Source organism: Pristis pectinata, chromosome 10 (assembly GCF_009764475.1).
Source record: "Pristis pectinata isolate sPriPec2 chromosome 10, sPriPec2.1.pri, whole genome shotgun sequence".
NCBI classification, from domain to species: domain Eukaryota; kingdom Metazoa; phylum Chordata; class Chondrichthyes; order Rhinopristiformes; family Pristidae; genus Pristis; species Pristis pectinata.
In genome coordinates, this window is record NC_067414.1 from 98168612 (window position 1) to 98195841 (window position 27230).

General features: G+C 41.9%; 1 protein-coding gene across 1 annotated transcript in view; it reads right to left on the minus strand.

Annotated features, from left to right (window-relative positions):
- The window catches only part of LOC127575526 (dynein axonemal heavy chain 8-like), a 443415-nt gene that overhangs the window by 192190 nt on the left and 223995 nt on the right, over positions 1 to 27230 (minus strand). The window contains 8 exon segments of the mRNA XM_052025459.1: positions 782 to 954; positions 7802 to 8026; positions 11105 to 11266; positions 11914 to 12018; positions 16446 to 16548; positions 19262 to 19425; positions 21752 to 21905; positions 26283 to 26482. Of these exon segments, the coding sequence (XP_051881419.1) occupies positions 782 to 954; positions 7802 to 8026; positions 11105 to 11266; positions 11914 to 12018; positions 16446 to 16548; positions 19262 to 19425; positions 21752 to 21905; positions 26283 to 26482 (1286 nt within the window).

Sequence of the window (27230 nt, forward strand, 5' to 3'; positions counted from 1 at the left end):
AGAGGAAAGTCTGGCAAATGGAGTACAAGATGGGAAAATGTGAAATTATCCATTTTGGCAGGAAGAATTACAAAAAGCATATTATCTAAATGGTGGGAAACTGCAGAGCTCTGAGATGCAAAGGATTCTGGGTGTCCTGTGTATGACTCACAAAAAGTTTATATGTAAAAACAGTAAACTTTTTGGAACGCTAACAGTGTTATCATTTATTGCTAAGGGAATTGAATACAAAAGTAGTGTGACTATGCTTCCATTATGCAATTTCCATTATGCATTATTCATCTTTATGCAAAACCATATTCAGGCATTAACTCCTGGCATTGAAATCCAGACATGTTGTTCCTACTACCTTCTAAGAATGTATTAGTCTGGAAAAGTAAAATATGGCCCTGTGTTTGCCTCTCCTCTATAAGCCTTCAATGCATCTTTTTTTCTCTTTCCCAGAGCAACTTCACTTGGAGTCTTTTACAAGCATTATGCAGCTACCCTTTAAGAAGTCCAGCTTTAAATTGTGCATCTAAAATTAGCTGGAGCTAACCACTCATGATATCAGCTTCCTCCCCTCCCCCACACCAGTAAAGCTCTAGCAATAATGTGGTTCAATTATATTGTAAGCATAATAAAATGTTGATTGTCTTTCTTACAACTTTTTGCCATGCCTACTGCTTATAAAGCAATCAATAGAAAATAAACTGCACCATTATTAAGATTCAGTGCTTACCAGACATTTTTAAAATACAAAACACAGAAGCCCAATGAAGTATTAAAGATCCACCCTTACCTGTCTGTCAAAGGTGTGATAACTAGTCTTTCAGTGCAACCCAAAAATTCATTTTGATAGATAAATTCCACATCAGTAATCCCCACTCTTACATTTTGTGTTTCTTCTCTAAAATAAACCCTGCATTGTTTCAGCCACTCAAAGTCATTCACTGCTCTGATATGCATTTTTACCTATTCAGAGAAAAGGCAGCAAAAAAATAAGTTACAACATATTAAATAAAGAATAGTCTATAAATTAAACAGATCAGCAGCAAGCAGTATTTACCAACAAGGGAAAGACTTTTCAGAGCAGACATCATACTTAGTGGCAATAGATCATAGACCCAATCATTTTCATTTCTTCCAGCAAAGAAACTTGCAATTCAATGAATAAACATAGCAACAGTGACTGCAACCTTCAGCTTTTATGCAGGAGGTTCAGCCAAGTTAATTTGTCCAGTTTGTCCTGATACAGGGTCTCGACCCAAAACATTGATATTTACTCCTTTTGGCTCCACAGATACTGCTTGACCCACTGTGCTCTTCCAGCATTCTTATTTTTGTTTTAGAGTCAAGCATCTGCCATCTCTTTTGACTTCAACTTTTCCAGATTGGCCAATTCAATATTCAGCTATGTATAAAACATGTTGTTTATGCCTTCTTTGTCAAGTCAACAAAGTTTATACACCTCAAAAGTAGGGCCAGTTTGTTATTTACTTTTCAGGATCTGGGAGTCACTAGCAGTGCCACCCTGGAGAGGGTGCAGAGGAGATTTACCAGCCTGGAATGGAGTGTTTCAGTTACGAAGAGCGATTGGAGAAGCTAGATCTGTTTTCCCTGGAGTGAAGAAGGTTAAGAGGGGGTATGATTGAGGCATATAGAATTATGAGGGGTATAGATAGGGTAGAGTGCAGGAAACTTTTCCTCATATCACAGCAAGATAAAACTAGAAGACATAGATTCAGGGTTAGGGAGAAGAGATTTAGAGGAATCTGAGAAGGATCTTTTTCACCCAGGGAGTGTTGAGTACCTGGAATATACTGCTTGCGAGAGTGATGGAAGCAGAGTTGCTGACAGCATTAATGAAGTGTCCAGACGAGCATTCAAATCGCCTAGGTGTAAAAGGCCCTGGGCTGAGTGCTGGAAGATAGGATTAATATGGATGGGTGCCCACTGATTGGCATGAACATAGTGGGTCAAAAGGCCGGTTTCCATACTGTATGACTTCATGACCCCCTAAATTGCCCTTGAAGTGTGTGACTTACCAGGCCATTTCAGAGGGCGGTTAACAGTCAACTCCATTGGTGTGTGTAAAGTCATATATGAGCTAGACATTCTGTTTAGTATTATTCTGGTTACTTTGCAGACTGTGCAGGCGCGGCGCAGGCAGCTTAAAAAAGCAAACAGCTATAGAGCGGGCAGTGGAGTGAGAGGCTGCAGACTGGTCGGGCTTTGGCTCAAGGGGCTTCGGTGTGAAGGGGCAAGTAGCTGGTAAGTAGGTAAAGGTAAGGTTTACCTGTTGTCTATTATAGATTTGTAGGTGGGATTAACTAGGGGGAAAGAAGAGGTAGTCAGATGGAGGACATGGTCATATGCTGCAGCTGTTTGATGTGGGAACTCGTGGACCTTGCTGCGGACCAAGATGGCCACATCTGCAGTAAGTGCTTGAGGCTGGAGGAACTTTGGCTCAGAGTTGATGAGCTGGAGTCACAGCTACAAACACTGCGCAGCATAAGGGAGGGAGAGAGTTATGTAGACACGGTCCATCAGGAGGCAGTCACCCCCCCTTAGAGCAGGTACATCTGAGGTTCAGAATGCAGATAGAATGGTGACTGTCAGGGGAAGGAAGAGGCAGGCAGACAGAGCAGGGAACCCCAGAGGCTGTTCCCCTCAGTAACAGGTTTTCCGCCTTGGAGGCTGTTGAGGGGGATGACCTGCAGGGGCCTAGCTGCAGTAACCAGGTCTCTGGCACTGGGACTGGTACTGCTGCTCAGAAGGGAAGCGTGGGAAAGAGACATGCGGTAGTGATAGGGGACTCGATAGTCAGGGAAACAGATAGGAGGTTCTGTGGCAGTGAGCATGAATCCCGGATGGTATGTTGCCTCCCAGGTGCCAGGGTCCGGGATGTCACTGATCAGGTCCACAGGATTCTTGAGTGGGAGGGAGAGCAGCCAGAAGTTGTGGTCCATGTTGGCACCAACGACATAGGTAGGAAGGGGGATGAGGTCCTGAAGAGCGAGTTCAGGGAGCTAGGCAGAAGACTGAGGAACAGAATCTCAAGGGTAGCAATCTCGGGATTGCTGCCAGTGCCATGTGATAGTGAAGGCAGGAACAGGAGGAGGTGGCAGATAAATGCGTGGCTGAGAAGTTGGTGCAGGAGGGAGGGTTTTAGATTTCTGGATCATTGGGATCTCTTCTTGGGAAGGTGGGACCTGTACAGAGAGGACGGGTTACACCCGAACCAGAAGGGGGCCAATATCCTTGCGGCTAGGTTTGCTAGGGTGGTTCAGGAGGATTTAAATTAGCTTGTGAGGGGAAAGGGGACCGGAGGAGCAGGTCAGAGGAAGAAGGAGATGGGGAAAAGTTAGATCAAACAGGTAGAGAGGCTTTGGGGAAGAAGAAGCAGAACACAGGCTATAAAAGTAGTCAGGTAGATGGACTGAAGTGTGTTTACTTAAATGCAAGAAGCGTCAGGAATAAAGGAGATGAACTGAGGGCTTGGATAAGTATGGGGGACTATGATATTGTGGCTATTACTGAGACGTGGTTGACGTCAGGGCAGGAGTGGATATTGAATATTCCTGGTTTTCGGTGTTTTAAGAGGGATAGGGAAGGGGGGAGAAGAGGAGGCGATACTGGTCAGGGACACTGTTACGGCTGCGGAAAGGATGGATGTTGTAGGAGGATCATCTCTAGAGTCCGTATGGGTGGAAGTAAGGAACAAGAAAGGAGCAGTTACTCTACTAGGAGTATTCTATAGGCCCCCCGTAGCAGTAGAGATATAGAGGAGCAGATTGGCAGGCAGTGTTTGGAGAGAAGCAAAAATAACAGGGTTGTTATAATGGGAGACTTCAACTTTCCAAATATAGACTGGAACCTGCTTAGTGCCAAAGGTTTAGATGGGACGGAATTTGTTAAGTGTGTCCAGGAGGGATTCCTGACGTAGTATGTCGACAGGCCGACGAGAGGGAATGCCATGCTAGATCTAGTTTTAGGAAATGAACCGGGACAGATGAAGGATCTATTGGTGGGTGAGCATTTGGGGGATAGTGACCATTGCCCCATAACTTTTAAAATTGTCATGGACAGGGACAGGTGCAGAGAGGACAAGAAGATATTTAATTGGGGAAGGGCGAACTATGAGGCTATAAGGAGAGAACTTGGGAGTGTAAATTGGGATGTCCTTTTTGAAGGAAAATGTACTATGGAGATGTGGTCGATGTTCAGGGATCTTATGCAGGATGTTTGGGATAAATATGTCCTGGTGAGGCAGAGAAGGAATGGCAGGGTGAAGGAACCGTGGGTGACAAGAGAGGTGGAACGACTAGTTAGGGAGAAGAAGGTAGCATACATAAGGTATAAGCAGCAAGGTTCAGACAGGGCCCGTGAGGAATATAGAGTAGCGAGGAAGGAACTTAAGAAAGGGCTGAGGAGAGCTAGAAGGGGACATGAAAAGGCGTTGGCTAGTAGGGTTAAGGAAAATCCCAAGGCCTTTTTCACCTACATGATGGGTAGGAGGATGGCTAGGGTAAAGGTAGGTTCGATTAAAGGCAAAGGTGGGAGAATGTGCCTGGAGGCAGTGGAAGTGGAAGAAGTTCTCAATGAATACTTCTCTTCAGTATTCACCAAGGAGAGGGGTCTTGATGACGCGGAAGGGAGTGCTGGTAAGGGTAATGTTCTCGAGGTTGTAGATATCAAGAGAGAGGGTGTGTTCAAGTTGTTAAATAATATCAAGACAGATAAATCTCCGGGGCCTGACAGGATATTCCTTAGGCTGCTTCGAGAGGCGAGGGAGGAGATTGTTGAACTGCTAGTAAGGATCTTTGAGTCCTCGTTGTCCATGGGGATGGTGCCGGAGGATTGGAGGGTGGCAAATGTTGTCCCCTTGTTCAAAAAAGGTAGTAGGGGTAGTCCAGGGAATTACAGACTGGTGAGTCTCACGTCTGTGGTGGGTAAGCTGTTAGAAAGGACTTTAAGGGATAGGATCTATGAACACCTAGAGAATCATGGACTGATTAGGGACAGCCAGCATGGCTTTGTGAAGGGAAGATCTTGCCTCACAAGCCTGATAGAGTTCTTTGAGGAGGTGACCAGGAAGATTGATGAGGGTAGTGCGGTGGATGTGGTCTATATGGATTTTAGTAAGCCGTTTGATAAGGTTCCTCATGGTAGGCTTCTTCAGAAGGTCAGAGGCCAAGGGATCCAGGGAAGCTTGGCTGTGTGGATTAGGAATTGGCTTGCCTGTAGAAAGCAGAGGGTTGTGGTGGAGGGAGTGCCCTCGGATTGGAGGGCAGTGACTAGTGGTGTCCCGCAGGGATCGGTTCTGGGACCTCTACTTTTTGTGATATTTATAGATGACATAGATGAGGGGGTGGAAGGCTGCGTTAGTAAGTTTGCGGATGACACTAAGATAGGCGGTGTTGTGGATAGTGTGGAGGGCTGTCGGAGCTTACAGACGGATATTGATAGGATGCAGAGCTAGGCTGACAAGTGGCAGATGGAGTTCAATCCGGAGAAGTGTGAGGTGGTACACTTTGGAAGGACAAACTCCAGGGCAGAGTACAAGGTAAATGGCAAGGTACTTGGCAGTGTAGAGGAGCAGAGGGATTTGGGGGTTCATATTCACAGTTAACTGAAAGTTGCCTCACAGGTGGATAGAGCAGTTAAGGCGGCCTATGGGATCTTAGCTTTCATAAGTCATGGGATTGAGTTTAAGAGCCGCAAAGTGATGATGCAGCTTTACAAAACTCTAGTTAGACCACACTTAGAGTACTGTGTTCAGTTCTGGTCACCGCATTATAGGATGGATGTGGAGGTGTTGGAGAGGGTACAGAGGAGATTTACCAGGATGCTGCCTGGATTAGAGCGTATGGAATATGAGGAGAGGTTTAAGGTGCTAGGGCTTTATTCACTGGAAAGGAGGAGGATGAGAGGAGACATGATAGAGGTATATAAAATATTGAGAGGAATAGATAGAGTAGACAGTGCACCAATGCTCAAGACAAGAGTGCATGGCTTTAAGGTTATGGGTGGGAGGTTCAGGGAAGATGTCAGGGGGAGGTTTTTCACCCAGAGAGTGGTTGGTGCATGGAATGCACTGCCTGGGGTGGTGGTGGAGGCAGATACATTGGACAGGTTCAAGAGTTTGTTGGATAGGCACATGGAGGAATGTGAGATAGAGGGATATGCGGGAGGAAAGGGTTAGATAGTGTGAGGGTGGTTTGATGGACGGCACAACATGGTGGGCCGAAGGGCTTGTTTTGTGCTGTATGGTTCTATGGTTCTATGAAACTGCTGGTCCCTACATTTGATTGTAGTAAGGTGGTTCGGATCAGCTCAAGTTTAAAAAGGTAAAACAAGAAACATGAAGGAAAAGCCTTAAGCCTGTCTTGACCAAAGGAGTTGAACTATAACATGATCCATCTCACATTTGCTCAGGAGAAAGCCATTCAGTTGGTTAAAGAAATGGAGGAAAGAACAAAACAATGAACTCGAGCCAATGAGAATGCCATTGTCTAGAAACTGGTTTGTGTAAGCTGTTCTTAAGCACCATGCAATTGAATTTTTATATTTTGTGAAAAAGTTGTCAAAGTATTGTCATGCTGTAGTAGCACCATTACCGGTTAGAATATTCAACTATGCATTTCCAGTTACACAGGCAGCATTTGATAATCATTTGAAATAAAAACAGAAAATACTGGAAGTAATCAGCATATAAGCCAACACTCGTATCAGGAGAGGCAGACTTAGCACTCAATAACCTTTCATCAAAACTATAATCAAATGGCCAAGTCTTAAGACGATTAAGGTTTCCCCCTCCACCTTACTGATTCTTCTGTTTAAATTGGTAAATTAGCTTATAATTGTCACATGTACTGAGGTGCAGTGAAAGGTTTTGTTTTGCATGCAATCCCTACAGATCATTTCATCACATCAGTGCATTGATATAGTACAAGAGAGAATAACAGAATGCAGAATAAAGTGTTACAGTGTTTAGTTCCCACCTGTAAGCACCAAGGGAACAAAGACCATATGTACACAAAACATGGACCAAAGAAAGTGCAGTGCAGGCAGGCAGGCAATAAGGTGCAAGGCCATGATGAGGTAGATGAGGTAGATTGTGAGATCAAGAGTCCATCTTATTGTACAAGGGGACCATTCAATAATCTTATAACAGTGGGATAGAAACTGTCCTTGAGGCTGGTGGTACGTGCTTTCAGGCTTTTGTATCTTCTACCTGCTGAGAGGAGGGGGAGAAGAGAGAATGTCCGGGGTGGGTGAGTGGGGTCTTTGATTATGTTGGTTACTTTATTGAGGCAGTGAGGAGTGTAGATAGAGTCCATGGAAGGGACGCTGATTTTTGAAAAGTGCTGAGCATGTACATTCATTCAAGGGATTTGGGCTTTGCAGGCTGAGTCCATACTTAGTTGCCTTTGGGAAGGTTGTGGCGAGCTGCCTTCTTGAACTGTTGCAGTCTTTGAGGTGTGGGTTAGTCCAGCTAGTACATACAGGAATACATATAGTCTTTTACATCCAACTCAAGAGAACTTATGAAGTCCCAGTTTAAAAATCCAAGGAGTTTTTCCAAAATACATCTGCCACAGAATCCTACCAATTTACTAAATTATCTGACAAATGTAAAGGTATAAAAAGAATAATAAGAATGTTTATTTTCTTAAAAAAATGGAGGGGAAGGTGTCCCCCCGCAAATGGCAAATACATTGGTAGGTTAGGGGTATTTTATCATTGCTGTACACCAACAACAACAAAAAAGTGCAAAAACTGGAATTAAGATACAAGTATAATTCTTTCACCATACCAACTCATCAAATATGTCCCTCTGGTGAACATGAATGGTGACAAGTGTTTCAAACTGGATTCTTTGAAACTTAGTCAGGTCGTGGGTTGTTTGGCTGATAAGTGAATTCAGAAGCTCCAGGAACTTCTGATTCGTCGCTTGCATGATCTTTTTACTATCCTTTGAAGCTTTAATTGCTTCCTCCGAGTCCTGTGTCCACAGTATCTGGATAGCTAGAATTCCCACCTGCAGGCACAAAGGGAACAAAGACCATTTGTACACAAAACACGGACAACAAAAATTCCAGTGTGATATGTATTGATTGTTAAAAAGGGAAGTACAGCTAGCTTGATTGCTAAAAGGGAAGTGCACTGACAGCTAGAAATTTTATCACCCACAAGGACATGCACATGAATGACACTAATTCTGTTCTGCACACCTGCAGAAACTAATCATGCCTGAACCATTGTGAATATTATAGTGCAGGTTGAATGCCCTGTACAGCAGAATGGAAGGCAGAGGACCCCCTTTTCACTGATACATACCAAAACATGTTGGTATAAGAGTTTCAGTCTGCTGGAGGATTCAGGAAGTCCTCAAAAGGTGGGTGTGAAAATCAGTGAATGGAGATGCCAGAGAGATCAATGTCTGGAATGAGGTTCCAAAGACCTGACCCTAACCCTAAGGCCCCAATGTCCAAAAAGTTTCATGTTGATGATCAATGTTGATGAACACACCAATATATTGCTTCTGCAAGTACATGTACTCCTCTACTAATATTCTTTCTAATTCAAAAATCACACACTGTTATCACATTAAGACACAGTTGTAACCCAACAATGTGTTCAGCTGCCACAGACCTAGTAACTACCAGTGGACTGAAGATCATTCAAGGTGATGGTATGCTCTTGTCCAATTTTCCTCTTGATATCCCAGCTCCCTTGCATCTGGCAGTCTATTCTATCTGGTAATATACTGACTGCTCATCAAAAATCAAACTGCACTACATCTATCAGTTCCTCTTTACCCACTTTGTTTGCAACATCTTCAAAGAATTCTAGCAAGTTTATCAAACACAATTTCCCTTTCATAAAACCATGTGATGATTTTACATCATTTTCTAAATATCCTATTACTTGCTCAAAATACATTCCAGCATTTTCCCAATGAAGATGTTAGGCTAAATGGTCTAAAGTTTCTAGCTTTCTGTCTCCCTGCTTTCCTGATAGCAGCATTACATTTGTGGTTTCCCCGTCCTCTGGGAACTCTTTACAATTCATGGAGTTTTGGTAACCCAAGCCTCCACTATCTCTGATCCCTGATGCAGGGTTTCAACCCAACACAATTTCTTTCCTCCAATAGATGCTGCTCGGCCCACTGAGTTCCTTCAGCAGATTGTTTGTTGCTCCAGATTCCAGCATCTGCAGTCTCTTGAGTCTCCTCCACTATCTCTACAGTCACTTCCTTTAAAATCTTGGGATGCAAGCTGTCAGGTTCAGGGGACTTGTTGGACTCCCTGCATGTCAGACACCATCCTCTCTTGGAAATATTTCACCATTCCTTTTATCATTGCTTAGTGTAAAACTAGATCTCCTACCAAACATTCTGTGAGTACCTTCACTGGGATACTGGAATAGTTCATAAAGCTGGTTCATTGGCACCTTCTTAAACCAATGAGGGATGAACAATGAATGGAGACCAAATACTAAGAAATGAATAATAAAAGCATAATAATCTGGGCATGGAGTGTGTCTAAACAACTGTACGCTTTTGAAATCTCAGGCATTGGATTTAATATTCTTCAGAGATTAGAAATAGGTCTTATAGCTTCTAAAAGTCACAGAAGCCATGTTCTTTTGGCACAACCCTTCTGCTCTTCTTCCACTGGGCTCCTCTGACATTATTTTTGCCTTCAGGCCATCTCCTCCTGGTCCTAGTTGCACTGGAGGCCAAGCAGGACAACTATTAAAGCTCCCATTGTAAAGCAGCAATGAAAGGTTCATTTGAGGTGATACATTTGGGGGAGGGGGGGGACAAATAAGGGTAGGATATATACCATGAATGTGTAGGGCCCCAGAGAGTATTGAGGTAAAAGGGAGAACAAATCCAAGGATCTCTGAAGGTGACAGTGCAGACAGATAGGGTGGTGAAGAAGGTGTGTGCAGGATTCAGCAGGATGTAGCCTGGGATGGAGCGTTTCAGTTATGAGGAAGGGCTGGGTTTGTTTTCCTGATAGAGGTGCACAAAATTATGAGAGGCATAAATAGAGGAGATAGTAAGAAACTTTTCCACACAGCAAAAAAGTGTCTAAAGACTGGAGGGCATAGGTTTCAAGCGAGGAGCAGGAGGTTTAGAGGGAATCTGAGGAAGAATTTTTATCCCCCAACCAGAAGGTGGTTGCAATTTGGAACACACTGCTTGTTAAGGTGGTGGAGGCAGGTAGTCTGCAACATTTAAGCAGCACCTGGATGAGCATTTGAATCGCCAACGCATAGCACACTACAAATTGTACAGGTAAATGGGATTAATATAGATTAGTGTGGATGGTCAGCATAAACATGCCCAAAGGGTTCAGTATTTATGACTTAATATGCTCTTTACTTCAGTGATACTGCTGAGTAGTATCACACCCATCAGGACAATTATGGTGAGACAATAGAGAACGGTGTGGTCAAATGTGCCAAATGATGCAGACGGGTTAAGAAGGAAAAGGAGGGATAACCTTAGCGATTTGGACAGGTACATGGACAGGAAAGATTTAGAAGGATATGAGTCAAAAGCAGGCAAATAGGATTAGTTTAGATAGGGATCTTGGTCGGCATGGACAAGTTGGGCAGAAGGGCCTGTTTCTGTGCTGTATAACTCTATGAATCTATGATAATGATAAAAGTCATTTAACTGCTGTGGCAGGGGAAGAAACATGAAGGATTCAAAAGAAGGTTTTCAGGAAAGATGAGCACAAATTGTGAAACTACAACACTTTCAATCACCTTGGTGTGGAAAGTAAGGTTGGAGATGAGATGGCAGCTTGCAAGAAGAGCCAAGGGTTGATTCTGTGAAGAGGTGGATTATGACAGCAGAAAAGGAGGGGGGCTGTGTATATGAGAAAAGGGGTTAACAATATTACCTACTGTAAGGATTATAAAGAAATGTGTGGTCAGCAGTTTTGAGTCAAGGGTGCAGAAGAGGACATTGATTTCTGCAAATAGATTTAGAGACACTTGGATAAATGATCTAAATAATTGCCTTATTACAGCATTAGATCCACCCAGGCTATCCACTGGATCTTTTAATGGTGAAGAATAATAACATGTATTGCTTTACCTGACCAGGAGCTTCATAGAGGAAAGGTATTAGCAGGAAGTCTGGTTCACTGAAGCTGTAGTATGCTAATTTGATTACAGTGTGTAATGAAGATTGCTGTGCACTCAGTAAGTCACTTAACCATAGTTCCACAGGGCCCTTTGCAATCACTGGGGTATCCAACTAAACACAAAGCCATAAAAAATGAATATGCAAACTGAACAACAACCATTATTACTCATGTTAATGAACAACATCTTAGATTGGATATCTTTTCTTAAATGTTTGGGGCACACATGCCAATATCTACATGCTTATCAAATCAAAACATAATATAGTTTATATATTTCTATTTTTTAAGCTTTGAATGATACTATACAAACTGACATATCAGAATTATCCTCGTAGTTGCAATGGCCAATGGAAATGGGAATTCTGCTTGCCACTAGTCCACATTCTCGGTCAAATAATTTTCACACTGATCAATCAGTAAATCCCACACAAAAAAAAATGCCTGTAGTTAGCAGAGGGTGGGAGGCTGGTGACTTGTGAGAAATGGTAGAACTCTCAATTGGCTAGAGGATTTAATGTATTAATAGTAGTAAAGCTACATTTATATTGAACAGAAAATTGCATATTTGCAGACCTGAATCTCCAGACAGTGTAGAAATACAGAACAAGCTTAGCAAAATTGGTTTCAAATACTCTCAAATATGAAATAGCCAGGTACCATAATAGCCAACTGAAACCAAAAAAAAAACAATTCTTGAAACTATTTGGATTAAGGACTAAAATAATCTAAATCTGAAGGAAATCTGATAGAGAATTACATGAATCTGTTCTTCCTCCCTGGAAATGACAGCCAATATGCGATCGTAATCCTTTGGATGGAAAGCCACTTTATTCACATTATCAAATACTCCTGCTAAGTGAGCCTGCACAAAGAAAGCATAAAACAAATTTTAAAATCTTTGGTGTACAACAAACTGCATTGGGCTCATTTAGAACAGAGGGAAATGGACAGTCAATATTTCGGGTCAAGACCCTTCATCAGGACTGGACAAGAGTACTTGCTAGCTCCCCTCTTTTTTTCCAGTCCTGATAAAGGGTCACAACCTGAAACGTCGACTGTGCATTTCCCTCCATAGATGTTGCCTGACCCACTGAGCTCCTTCAGCTTTTTGTGTGTTGCTCCAGATTCCCAGCATCTGTAGTCTCTTGTGTCTATGAATATGAACTAGCATTTCTATACTATACAGTTAAATTTTCATGTAGTATTTGTGAATGCAGTCTGGGAAAAAAGGACACCTTTATGGTCATTGTAGGGTAGATACATTTAGATGGTAATAATATATTGACATATATAGTATGTTTTGTGGTAACATGTACACAAACTGACATACAAGAGTCACCATGAATTATTGCAGAAGAATATATGCCAAAGAGTACATCCTGTCCTGGTTCTGCTTGGCATTATAGGCATTTTATGAAAAGCATGAGTTAATGGCAGAACTTTATCCAGCAAGGTAGGAAGGGTAGCAGTGTTCCATTTCACCACCTTTGAGATGCTTTCACAGAAATTTTCACTCCACAAACTTTAAGGACACTGCAGCCAGACCTACAAAGCAGTGTTGGTGTTTCTAACATTTGTGGACAAGGTAAATCAGGGAATGAAAATCAAAAAAACTACAGATGCTGTAAATCTGAAATAAAAGCAGAAAATGCTGGGAACACTCAGCAGGTCGAGTAGCACCTGTGGAAAGAGAAACTGAATTAACGTTCCAGTCTTTCCAGTTTTAATGAAGTTTGTAACATTGTTCTTTTTCCACACATGATCCCTGACCTGCTGAATGTTTCCAGCATTTTCTCTTTTTAGCCCAAATGAAGGTTGCAATAAAACATGTTCATGTTGATATTCCACTTTAGAGAAGCTGGAGGACAGAGTATCTTGGGATTTCCAAGCAGGGACACATCTCAGCCAGTCTACTTTCCTCCAGGTTGCTAAGTTCAGATATGACACAATTAGTAGCACCGAGTCAGAAGGACATGGGTTCAAGTCCCATGGACCCGAGCACGTAATTCTACTCAGGCCTTCTGATGCAGGTAATAAATATATCACACATCTGCAGTCTTAGTTGGTTACTTTAAATAATAAAAACAAAGAGTTCCATTCTGGATGGCAGGTTGTTATAATGGAATTCCACAAGGTCAGAAGTGGGGAGGATACAGAGCTTGTAAAAAGATGGACAGGTTCAGTAGATGGGTAAGAAGGTACCAGATGAAGAATATTTTGCCAAGTGTGTTATTCTGGCTGGAGGTCCTTTTTAGATGGGGCAGAATTTCTTTCAAATGGGTTTCTTGAAATAGTACATGGAAAGTCCAACTAGAGGAGGGACCAGACTGGACCTCATTTTGGGAAATGAGCCTGGACAGGTGACTGGCTTTTTGGTGGGAGACCATTTTGGGAAGAGTGATCATGACTCCTTATGATAAATAATATTCCTTATATTCCTTATGAATAAAGATAAATCTGGACTTGGTGGGAAAGTACTAAATTTAAGGAGGGCAAATTATGACATTATTAGACAGGTACTGGGGAGTTAATTGGGAGCAGCTGTTATTGGGCAAGTCCAAATTTGATATGTGGGGGTTGTTCAAAGATGAGCTATTCAGAGCTCAGGACCAGCATGTTCCAGTAAGGAGGAAGGACAAGGATGGCAGAGTAATGGAACCTTGGATGATGAGAGAGGTTATGAACTTAGTCAACAAGAAAAAGGAAGCATATACAAGGTTTAGGTAGTTAAAAATCAGACAGGGCCCTTGAGGAATATAGAGATAGCAGGAAAGAGCTCAAGCAGGGATTAGGAAGGCCAAAAGGGGCCATGAAAGGTTCTTGGTGAGTAGGATTCTGAAGGTATTTTATACTTACATTAAAAACAAAAGGATACCAAGGGAGAGGGTAGGACCACTCAAGGATAAAGGAGGAAATTTATGCTTGCAGTCAGGGGATGTGGGCGAGGTACTAAATGAGTACGTTGCATCAGTATTCACCAAGAAGGTCATGGGAGATAGTGAATGCAGTGTGGTGCATGCTAATGTGCTAGTGCATTTTGAGATCAAGGTGGTGGGTGGTGCTGGGTCTTTTGAAGAACATCAAGGTGGATACGTCCCTGTTCCAGGTTATTGAAAGAGGCAAGAAAGATTGCTGGGACCTTGAAAAGACAATAATACATCAATTTACCAATTTATAAAATTATGAGAGGCATAGATAGGAGAGATGGTCAGAATCTATTTCCCGGGATAGAAATGTCAAATACTAGATGACAAGCATTTAGAGTGAGGGGGGAAATTTTAAAGGAGATGTGTGGGGGAAGCTTTTTAATACAGAGAGTGGTAGATGCCTGGAATGGGCTGCCAGGGATAGTGTTGGAAGCAGATACAACAGTGGTATTTAAGAGGCTTTTGGACAGGCCCATGGATATGCAGGGAGAGGAGGGATATGGATCATATGCAGGCAGAATAGATTTAGTTTTATTTGCAATCATGTTTGGCACAGACATGACTGCAAATAAAACTAAGGGCCTGTTCTTGTGCTCACCTGTTCTATTCAACGTGAGGTTATTCATTTTGGAAGGAAGGGAAAAAATAGAATTTTTTAGGAGTGAGAAATGAATAAATACTGGTGTACAGAGGGGCATTGGTGTATTTGTACAAGAACTCAAAGATAACCTGCAGGTACTTGAGGCACATAGGGAGGCAAAGACTAATTAACCTTCAATGCAAAGTTGATTAAACACACCTGGAGTACTATGTGCAGTAATGGTCACTGTACAAAAGAAATATACTTTCCTTGCAGGTGGAGCAGTGAAGATTCACATATTGATTCTGACAAAGAGACTTATGAGCAGAAACAGAGCAGGTGGGCCTATTTCACTGCAGTTTAGAAGAGTAAGAGATGATCTCAATGAAACAATAGATTTTGAGAGAGTGACACGGTAGACAGAAGTTGTATCTTTTGATCGGAAATTCTTGAGTTTAGCGAGTGCGGCTGAGGATAAGGCTTTATATTTGAACAGAACATAACAGCACAGTACAGGCCCTTCGGCCCACGATGTTATGCAGACATTTTAGCCTGCTCTAAGATCTATCTAACCCTTCCTTCCCACATAGCCCCCTATTTTTCTATAGGAGGGATAGGAAAGGGAGGTACAGAGAAATTTATTGTCAGGCGGCTGTGAATCATTTCATTTCAGAACAAGGTTGAGTCACTGAGTCGTGGCTGAGATTGATAGATTTTTGGATACTAGGAATCAATCGATATGAAGAGAACCAGAGGTGAAAGTGGAACATGCAATGCATGATCAAGCATAATCTTACTGAATGGTGAAGTAGTCTAAGAAGCTAAATAGCCTGTTCGTTTTTCTTATTTTCAAAAGGTTCTACTGTAGTATTTGGTAAAACAGTTAACCTGAGTGCTTTGGCTGATAATTATTCCTCAAAAAACATCACCAAAAATGGTAAATTATTTGATTATAATAGCACTGTTCATGGTACCTTGTAATGTGCAAACTGGCTACCACATCTTACATACACATCAAAAGTACTTTATTGATAGTAGAGTATTCAGAGATACCTTTAAACAAAAGATGCATCCTTTTCAGTAGGATTAATATGCCTTTGCCCATAGAAAGAAGGTAGGCAGAATTATGCATTGCTCCTAAAGATCACTATCTTGCCTTACAATCCAGCTTGATCAATATTTTATGGTATCTGAACCCAAAACTGTCCCTGTAAATGGTGATGTGTAGCAGACAGGGGCATGCCCTTCACTGGGTCCAGGACTCAGATCATTGACCTCAAGCATTTTAGAAGTTCTAAGAAGTTGCACTGTAGTATACAACCAGTTCTGCTCAAGTCATTGTGGTTATATTTTGTAGAAATGGTAGACCTACAAAGCCATCAATTGGAAAGGGCATTTAAGATTGTCAACTAGGTCTTTCATTACTTAACATACAGTTATATTTAGAGATGTCATACTGCCCAGCTATGCTGTTGTGGCTTATATGCTCCATGGAAGACTACTTCCATGCTATTTATCTTTCATCAGCCTTCCAATATACATTTCCCATCCATGTGATCACCTGGTTTCCTTTAGAAAGCATATGAGCTATTTAGAACATAGAACACTACAGCACAGTTTATTTTTGAAATAAAAAATTATAATGTTTATTTTTGCTGCCTGAACTCTTCCTGGGTGATCATAAAAATTTTTTTAGAAGCTATATCAATAATTAATATATCTATTTAATTTGCTTCATAGGTTTTTAGACTTCAGCATATTATAAAAACTGCTCAAACAAACCTGAATAGTGTGCGAATCACTAGCCTGGCCAAGGATTTCCAATAAAGCTGGATCAGAGACAAAAAAGAATCGGGGAAATAGTAGTCTTTTCTTTTCCAAGTATCTGTCAAAATATTAATATAAAATTATATAAAAGATCTGAGGATGCTATTCAACTCTGATTTTTCAGTATTGATTGTTTTATTATAATTGATATCAGACTTCCACTGGAGTTGCTATTAATAAATTAGAGAATATAGTCAGTGTAACACTTAAACATTATTGCTTAGGTTTGTCAGAATTTGTGTATTATTTAATATACAGTAAGTGGCACACTGTAGTCAAGAATCCTAACATCAGAAAAAATCAAAATCAAGCATGTGTTTTTATGAAAGGTGTCACGTACCATCAACAAAAGAAACACACCGAGTCATGTATGAGTGTTAAAGACTACTTTATTAATAACTACTTATGATAATAAGAAAAATAAAAGTAAAAATGTTAGATCTTAAACATTAACCCTAAAACTAAACTTGAAGTGTGTGTGGCAAATTCCCAAACTCCAAGTCCAGAAATAGTTCTCAAAGTTCAGTTCAGCAAGCCGTAAGGTGAAACGTGAGCAAAGGTTTCCGCAAAACCACCGCTGACTGAAGACGAAATGTAGAGAGAAAATAGAGAGTAATTACGAAATCCAAATGTTCCACGATGAAACCCATACGACACCTCAGTGTCTACTCAGCAGTGACTACTCCACCGCTTTGTTCCGAAGCATCTGCCACCCCGAAAGGCATTTGAATCGTGGCCGTCCACACAAATACCTGTTTCCTTCTACAGGTTAATGACAAAGTGGACTCCACTGGATTATTCCAAAAATCCATACGTGGATTGTAGTGACAGACACAGTTACTGTTTTCCATCTATCGATAGAGACTAGCAGGCTGGTGTGTCTCTCGCTCTCTTCTCCTCTGACTGACCCAGACTGACTACTCCAAAAAACGTCATTACGTCCTTATCTTCTGTTGTCGTCATCACGCCACACGCACACACAACCATGCTCTGTCTTAAAGGGACATTTACCAATAGTAACCTAGTCCGTAACAAAGGAAAATTGCGCTTGACCGTTCTTTGAGGACGTAATATGCATAGTGGATAGAGGGAACCAGCAGATACAGTACAGCACAGAAATAGCCTTTCAAACCAGCTTACCCATGCCATCCTTGCTAGTCCCATTTGCCTGCATTTGGCCCATATGCATCTAAACCTTTCCTATCCATGTACCTGTCTAAATGTCTTTAAAATGTTGTAATTGTACCACGTCCACCACTTCCTCTGGCAGTTCACTCAACACACCCTTCGTCCTCTGTGAAAAACTTGCCCCTTAGATCTCCTCTTACCTTAAGTCCATGGCCACTAGTTTTAGACTCCCCTACCCTGGGAAAAAGACAGTGACCATTCATCTTATCTAGGCCCCTCATGATTTTATAAACCTCTATAAGGTCACCCCTTAGCCTCCTATGCTTCAAGGAAATTAGTCCCAGCCTGCATAGGAAAGCTTTAGGGGGATACAGGTCAAACATGGGCAAATGGGATGAGCTTAGATGGGTATCTTGGTCAGCATGGACCAGTGGGGCCGAACAGCCTGTTTTCATGCTGTATTACTCTATCCACTCTCTCCTTATAGCTCAAGCCCTCCAGTCCCAGTAATATCCTCATGAATATTTTCTTCACTCTTTTCAGCTTAATGACATTATTCCTTTACCCAGGTGGCCAGAACCGTACACAGTATTCCAAGTGCAGTCTCTTCAACGTCTTGTACAGCTGTAACATTACGTCCCAACTCTTGTACTTAATGCCCTGACCAATGAAGCAACCTGGCTACCTGTGTCTCCACTTTCAGGGAACTATGTACTTGTACCCATAGGTCTCTCTGTTCTACAACACTTTACAGAGCCTTGCCACTTACTGTGTTAGATCTGCCCTGCTTTAACTTACCAAAGTGCAACACCTCGCACTTATCCGAATTAAATTTCATTTGCCATTCTCTGGCCCTCTTCCCATGTTGGTCTAGATTCCCTTGTAAACTTAGATAACCCTCTTCACTGTTAATTACACTACCAATTTTGGTGTCATCCACAAATTTACTAACCACGTTAACGACATTGTCATCCATATCGTTAATATAGATGACAAACAATAGTGGACCCAGCACCAATCCCTGCAGCACACCACTGGTTACAGACCTCCAATCTGAAAAACCTTCCACTACCACCTCTGCCTCCTTCCACCAAGCCAACTCTGTATCCTATTGGCTAGCTCAGCTCAGATTCCATGTGACCTAACTTTCCAGAACAACCTACCACGAGGAGCCTTGTCAAAAGCCTTTCTAAGGTCCATGTAGACCATATTTACCATCCTGCTCTCGTCAATCCTCTAGGCTAGATGAGTGTACCATCTTTGCATCAATAGTTTTGTGTTAACTGTAGATTTCAGAGAGAGACTTTCTTATGTCATACACTTGTAATAAAATTTTTGTAATGCAATTTATTCTCCACCAGTCTGAAACATATCATTGTTTCTTCATATCAGAGGGAAAAAGTCTTGGAATCCACAACTTAATAGAGCAACGCAACAATTGGCATACTACCATCATTTCAAGGGTAATTAGATATGATCAAAAAGTGCCAGCAACTCAAAGATTGCATTTGAAGAAAAGAATTATAATGGATGCCACAATATTTCCTTACTTCAAAGCATAGAACCAATTCAGTTTTAGGGAAACATACCTCATTGCCCATAAGTCACACATCATGAGCAGATAGAGAATCTGAGATTTTTACCCTGTTAATGATTTCTGGCAAACTTCCAGTTGCTCCTGTAAGTGAGGCAGAAGCTGCCCCATAATGTCATCTCCTACACAGCACTGGACCACAGTTGGAATCTCATGAGCTCGTTGCATAATTTTTATCCATGATTTATCAACATTCTGAAAACGTTTTGCCTCCTAGAAAAAAAATTGCAATATCATCAATTACAATTTTACAAGATAAGAACTTCCCTTGAATGAAGAAACTGCATTTATATCCCTGGATAACAATAAAAACAAAAATAAGATCAAAAATAAAAACAGTGACAGAAAATATGGAAAAAATGTCAGGTAGCATCTGTGGAGACAGGAACCAAATCACAGGTCAATAATCTTTTATCAGAGCCAGGAAAAGTTAGAAATAAAATATATTTTAAGCTGCATGGAGGTACACATGGGGTTAGGTGGGTGGAGTGAACAAAGATAAAGTCTATGATAGGGTTGAATCCAAGAGAAACTTAAGACAAAAATGGTGGTGTTGTCAGCTTAGAAAGGATGTTGAAAGTTTGTTGGCTGCAGCTTAATCTTCTTCTGCTTTTGATCATCAGGCAAAGTGAGTTTTCAAGACATTATTAATTCTTTCAACAAAAATTTTATTGCCAGTCTTATGGTATGAGGACAGAGCTGGCAAAAGTTGACTGGGAAAACAGATTAAAGAGAAAGACAGTAGAAGCAGATATTTAAGGAGATATTTCATAAAGCTCAGCAAATGCATATTCTAGCAAGGAAAAAGAGCTCTCCGAGAAGGGTGGACATTGTGTGTCTAACTAAGGAAGTTAAAGATGGTACCAAATTGAAAGAAAAGGCATGTGGTGCAAAGAATAGTGGTAGGCCAGAGCACTGGAAAATTTTCAGAAACCAGCAAAGGAGACTCAAAAAAAAACATACAGACAGAGAATGATATTAAGCTTCTGAGCCCAAACCATTCTTCAGTGATCTCATCCCTCCTTAACAAATGCACCCCACCTCCCTTTCCACCTATCCTTCCAAAACATTAAATATCCTTGAAGATATTCTCCTGGAATATCTTATAGTTTAAACTCTCCCAATACCGAATAAGTCAATATCCACAACAATATCAATATTGTTCTTGTTGAGGTGCAATGGTCTGAATGAATCTATGATGATGCTGTTATCAGAAAGGCAATATCCCAACCTGGAGTCAAGGTATAATGCTCAAAGCTCTGGCTGCACTTCCCTGAGGAAGCATCACCTCACCCATCCAAAAAGGAAAATCTGTGTTTGAGGGAGATGAACTCATGGGACTCCTGCCTCAACTACCTCTACTTCCTAGACTGTTGGACAATTACCCATTCCCTCTCTGCCTGCACACACTGATGCTGCAATGTGACCACCATTCTAAATGTATTACTCACAAAATTCTCAGCCTCGCGGGTGTACCGCACTGACTACAGGCAATGCTTCAGTTCCAAAGCATAATGTTCAAGCTACTGCAACTGGAGACATTTCCTGCATATGTGTTATCTCGGTCACTAGAAGTGTTCACAATTTCCCACATGGCACAGAATGGACAATGCACTTTTCAACACCCTGGGATTTACTACCTTTAAAGTTTATAATTTATTAAGCATAAGTAAATCAGTATGAAATACTCAATAGTTATTCATAATTGGAGAAGAGTTTGTGAAATAAATTGAAGTGAGGCAATGACACAGCTTTATTTGACACAGGTCTTCACTGAGCCTGGCTCAGTTGTAGGCTTGTTGGTTTGCATGCCATCATGAAACAAACATCCCTGGAGATAAATGAACATTCGAATCTAAGTACTGGCCTCAGTTATATTACCCAAGCAAGGGGCTGCAAAGTCAGGGACTTTGATATCACAGTCAAGGACTTATGACTGTCGGACTGATCACTGGCTAATCTCCACCAATCTGGCTCCAAAATATCAATGTCAATAGAACTGTTGCCACAAGAAGATCATTGATGAATTTCTCAAAGGCAGCTCTTCTCAGACAGCGTCTCACAGAAAACGTGTAGACTACCAGATAGGCAGTAGGAGCCACAGAATATCCACAGCACATGCACTACCCTATGTCCTGCATGAAGTGGTACTTGTAAAAATTCTCTTGTCTCCTCTTCCAAGAAAATAAAGCAGGATTGGTTTGATGAGAAAGTTTACAAGTATTATAAATACCCCTTTTTGCCTAAAAAGGCAACAGATCAGTAACAGGCTTTTCCTGTTCTCACTGCATTGAGACCATAAGTCATTAAAATTTCTCTTTGCTTTCAGGCAAGGAGCCCATTATAATCCAATTTGCCACTTTGACTTAGTTGAGCTTCTACTTTGCTAAATGCCTTGCAAAATCTATTTATACTACATCAGATGATCCACCCTAATTGGCAACCATTGTTATCTCCTCAAAGAATTCAGTTAAATTAGTCTGACTTGAGTTTCTGCCTCCATAAGGTTTTGGACACCTAGATTAATGCTATGTATTACCTGTGGCAGCTGTTTGGCAATATCTCCTCCAACAAAGACAGCTTCCAGGTAAATCCAAAGATTTTGAACTAAAAGCCACTGTTCTATTATAGTGGCACATGCTGTCAGACTATGCACCCAGGTTTGGATATCCTTCTTGTAGTAAGCATTATACCTGTAGCAGAGAAAAATTCCAAACATTTGACAAAACACAAGTGGATTAAAGTCCATTTTTAGAAAAGTATTTTTCTAGTGAGCGCATTAAATAGAATTAGAGAGCTTCTATTGCTGAGGAAGAATGGGTCTCAGGTTCAGAGTACTATTGAAACTCTCTGTTATTTGTTGGTAGTATGTCTGAAGAGGCATCATGAGTATTCTTCTTCAGTCAGGGAACTCCAAGGTTTGTTAGACATGACTTCCCATGCACAAAGTCATGCTGACTGTCCCAAATCAGACCCTATCTCTCCAAATGTTAGTACAGCCTGTCTCTTAGAATCTCCTCCAGCAACATACCCACCACCAATGTCAGACTGCCCGGCCAGTAGTTTCCCAGCTTGTTTTTGCTACCTTTTTAAACAATGGTGCCACATTAGCCACTCTCCAGTCCTCTGGAACCTCACCTGTGGCCAGAGATGAAGCAAAAATCTCTGCAAGGGCCTCCGTAATTTTTCTCCAGCTTCCCACAAGGTCCGAGAATGCACCAGGTCAGGCCCTGGGGATTTATCCACCTTAATGCACTCTCAGACCTCCAATACCTCCTCCCTGCTAATTCGTATGTGGTCCAAGACATCACCACTCATTTCTCCCATTTCCTTAGCTTCCACTATTTTCTCCACAGTAAAAATTGAAGAGAAATATTCATTAAAAATCTCTACCATTTCCTTTGGTTCCACACACAGACAGCCATGTTGATCTTTAGGGTGACCTATTCTCTCCCTAGCTACCCGATTACTCTTAACATACCTATAGAATGTCTTGGGATTCATCCTCACTTTGCCTGCTTGATCCCTCTCATATCTTCTTTTTGCCCTCTTAACTTCTCTCTTAAGTGCACTCCTACACTTCTTGTAGTCATCAAGAGATTCACTAGTTCCTAATTGCTTATGCGCAGTGTATGCCTCCTTCCTTTTCTTAACCAGAGCCTCAACATCTCTCGTCAACCAGGGTTCCCGAAACCTGCCAGCCTTGCCCTTCACCAAAACAGGAACCTGCAGGCCCTGAACACTTGACATCACACTTTTAAAGGCCTCCCACTTGGTAGATGTTCCTTTCCCTGCAAACAATCTCACCCAATCAACCTCTGCAAGATCTTGCCAAATGGCTCCAAAATTTGCTCTGCTGCAGTTCAGGACCCTAACCTGTGAACCAGTCATATCCTTCTCCATAATTATTTTAAAACTAATAGAATTATGGTCACTGGACCCCAAGTGCTTGCTTACAGACATTTCCACTGCTTTCCTGAGATCCAGGGTTGCATCCTCTCTAGTAGGTCCCTCTATATTAGTGATAAAGGAAGCTTTCTTGGTCACATTTCACAAATTCCACTATGGTTGGCCCAGTCAATATTAGGGAAGTTAAAACCTTCCACTAATACTACCCTATTATGTTTATAACAAGCTGCAATCTCTCTACATATCTGCTCCTCCAATTCCCACTGACTATAGGGGAGCCTATAATACAATCCCATCAGGGTGACCGTCCCCTTCATGTTTCTAAGTTCTTCCCAAAAGGCTTCACTGGATGATCCCCCAGGAATATCCTCGCTTAAAGACCGTTACTAATTCCTCTATCATCAAGAAGGCAACTGCCCCCTCCTCTCTTACCTGCACCTCTGACACGCCCTTAGCATCTGTATCCTGGAACATTGAGCTGCCAGTCTTGCCCTTCCCTCAGACATGTTTCTGTTATGGCTATGATATCCCAGTCCCCAGAGCTAATCCATCCCCTGAGTTCATTCCCCTTACCTGCTAAGCCTCTTGCATTGAAATAAATGCAGTTTAAACCGAAGGTCTTTCCTCTTCCTTTACTGTGCTGCTGTCTATCCTGACATCTAAACTTGCTCTCATTGGCTACCATATTATCCCTTGATTTCTCATCAGCCACTCCACTGTGCAGGATCCCACCCCCTTGCCACTCTATTTAAAACCTCCCGAGTAGCACTAGCAATTCTCCCAGCCAGAATATTGGTCCCCCTCCCATTCAGATGTACAGGTCACTCCTACTCCAGAAGAGATCCCAATGATCCAAGAACTTGAATCCATGCCCCTGAACCAGCTCCTCAGCCATGCATTCATCTGAGCTATCTTTCTACTTCTACCCTCACTAGCATGTAGCACTGGGAGTAATCCAGAGATTACTATCCTTGATGTCCTGCTTTTTAAGTTCTCTCCTAACTCCCTATGTCGCTCTCTCTACCTATGTCATTGGTGCCAATATGCACCACGACCTCTGGCTGCTCACCCTCCCCTTGAGGATGTTCTGCAGCTGCTCCAAAACATCCTTGACCCTGGCACCTGGGAGGCAACATATCATCCTATAACTGTAAAAGAGTTATAGAATCTCCTGTCTGTCCCTCTACCTATTGACTCTCCTATTACTACTGTCCTGCCTGACTTCTCCCTTGCCCGCTGAGCCTCAGAGCGGGTCTCAGTGCCACCAAAATGGCTACTGCTGCTGTGCCCAGAAAGGTCATTCCACATCCCCCACGACCCCCCCCAGCAGTATCCAAAGAGGTATACTTGTTGCTGAGGGGAATGGTCACAGGTGGACCCTGCACTGTCTATGTATTCCCCTTACCTCTCCTGGTGGTCACCCAACTATCTGCAGCCTGCACCTTAGGTGTGCCACCTCACTAAAGTTCTTGTCTATGCTCTCAGCATCCCGGATGATCCTAAGTACATCCAAGTCCATCGTCCTACTCCAGTCAACTTTTGCAAGTTCCTATCTAATACTGTCAAAATATGCCTTCCCCCAGTTTAGAACTTTATCTTGTGGACCGGATCTGTCCCTTCCCATAACTAATTTAAATAGAATATGGTCACTGGTCCCAAAGTGCTCCCCCACTGACATCTCAGTCACTTGTCCTGCCCTATTTCCCAAGAGTAGGTCAAACTTTGCCCTCTATATATTGCAACACACAAAAAATGATGGAGGAATTCAGCAGGTCAGGCAGCATATACGGAGGGAAATGAACAGTCAAGGTTTCAGGCCGAGATCCTTCCTCAGGATCATCAGAACCCTTCATTCGGGTCTCGGTCCAAAACGTTGACTGTTCATTTCCCTCCATAGATGCTGCTTGACCTGCTGAGGGCCTCCAGCAATTTTTTGTGTTGCTCCAGATTTCCAGCGTCTGCAGTTTTTCTTGTGTCACCTTCTATATATTGCCTGAGGAAACTTTCCTGAACACACTTAATAAATTCCACCCCATCTAAGCCCTTAGCACTATGGCAATCCCAGTCTATATAAAGAAAGTTAAAATTACTTACTATGGCAACTCTATTATTCTTCCAACTTTCTAAAATCATCCTGCATATTTGTTTCTAAGGTGATCATCCCCTTGAAGCTCTGGAGATATGTAGCTCAATGATTTTTGCAGTGTTGAAGATTGTGACATATTGTAGACACCTTTATAAAAGATGTCTAACAGAAGTACCTCTTTGACAAAGCTCTTAGTCACTTGTACTAATGATTCAATCACCTTTTGGACAGAACAGGATCTAGATAAACTGGGAAAATGGGCCAAGGAATGGCAGATGGAATTTAACTCGGACAAGTGCAAAGTGTTGCAATATGGGAAAGTAAATGGCAGGGACCTAGAGAGTGTTGTAGAACAGAGACACCTAGGGAATAAGTATATAGTTCCCTGAAAATAGTGACATAGGTGGACAGGGTGTGAAGAAGGCATTTGGCATGCTTGCCTTCATCAGTCAGGGCATTGTATATAAGAGCTGGGAAGTCATTTGCAACTGTACGAAACATTGGTGATACCGCACTTGGAGTATTGTGTGCAGTTCTAGTCACTTATCTATAGGTAAAATGTCATTCAGCTGGAAAGGGTACAGAAAAAATTCACAAGTGTGTTACCAGGACTGGAGGGCTTGACTTATAAGGAGAGACTGGATAAGCTGGGACATTTTTCCTTGGAGCGTAGGAGGCTGAGGGGTCACCTTATAGAGGCATATAAAATCAGGAGGGGCATAGATAAAGTGAATGTTCTCAGCCTTTTTTCCCAGGATAGGGTGAGAGGGGAAAGATTTAAAGGGGACTTGAGAGGCAACTTTTTCACCGAGGGTGGTGGGTATGTGGAACAAGCTGCCAGAGAAGTGGTAGGGGTGGGTACAATTACAATGTTTAAAAGATAATTGGACAGGTACATAGATAGAAAACGTTTAAAGGGATATGGGCCGAACACAAGCAAATGGGACTAACTCAGGTGGCATGGACACGTTGAGCCTAAGGGTTTCTTTCCATGCTGTATAACTGTATGGCTCTATCATATGCTTTATTATGTTAGCTTGAAAAGAATTCATATTATTGTTCTTGTTCACTGTACCTGTTGCTGAGTAAAGAGTTCAGAATCATTAAACTATCCTCCATCATTGTTATGATTTCTGCTGTCTCCAGTCCTTTTAACAATAGCTCACCTCGGCCCTTAAATGTAGAAAAGCTCAAAGTCTGACCAACCCAAGTCTGCATCACCTGGGTCAACTTTGCCTCAATGTCCTTCTCTTTCACGGAGGATATGCAGATATCCTGAAAGACATCACACAGTAAAATCTGTTGTCAGTCTTTATTATTTACTGTAATCTTTACAGTATTGAAGAAGACCTTCTCCATACCATCAACAAGAACTAGTTTGGCTAATTCTATTTCCAAACTCTTAGTCTATAGCCTTGTGGTATGGTACTTTATGTTAGCATAACGCTTTACAGCGCCAGCGACCCGGATTCAAATCCAGCCACTGTCTGTAAGGAGTTTGTATGTTCTCCCCGTGTCTGTTTTCTGCCAGTGCTCCAGTTTCCTCCCACATTCCAAAGACGAACAGGTTAGGAAGTTGTGGGCATGCTATGTTGGTGCCGGAAATGTGGCGACACTTGCGGGCTGCCCCCAGAACACTAAGCAAAAAGATGTATTTCACTGTGTGTTTCGATGTACATGTGACTAATAAAGATATCTTATCTTATATGTTATATTTCTGATGACACCATCAGGCATTGGGTTCAAGATGCTCAGCACTCTTTGGATGAAAAGCAGTTTTTAGTTCTCCTCTTGCCTCCTTCTAAGCTTCCCAACCCTTCCCCCCTCTCCTCCCAGTCATAACCTAAGGAAAAAAGGTTTATCTTATTCATTACCTTGGTCTCTCTTTATTCATCCTGATTAAATTTCCCCTCAGCCTGACCCACTGAGTTCCTCCAGCAATTTGTTTTTTTTGCTCTCTTTAGCTCTGTTTGATACAAAAAAAATACACTGCAGTGTAACTAATCTCCCCTCATACCTAAAA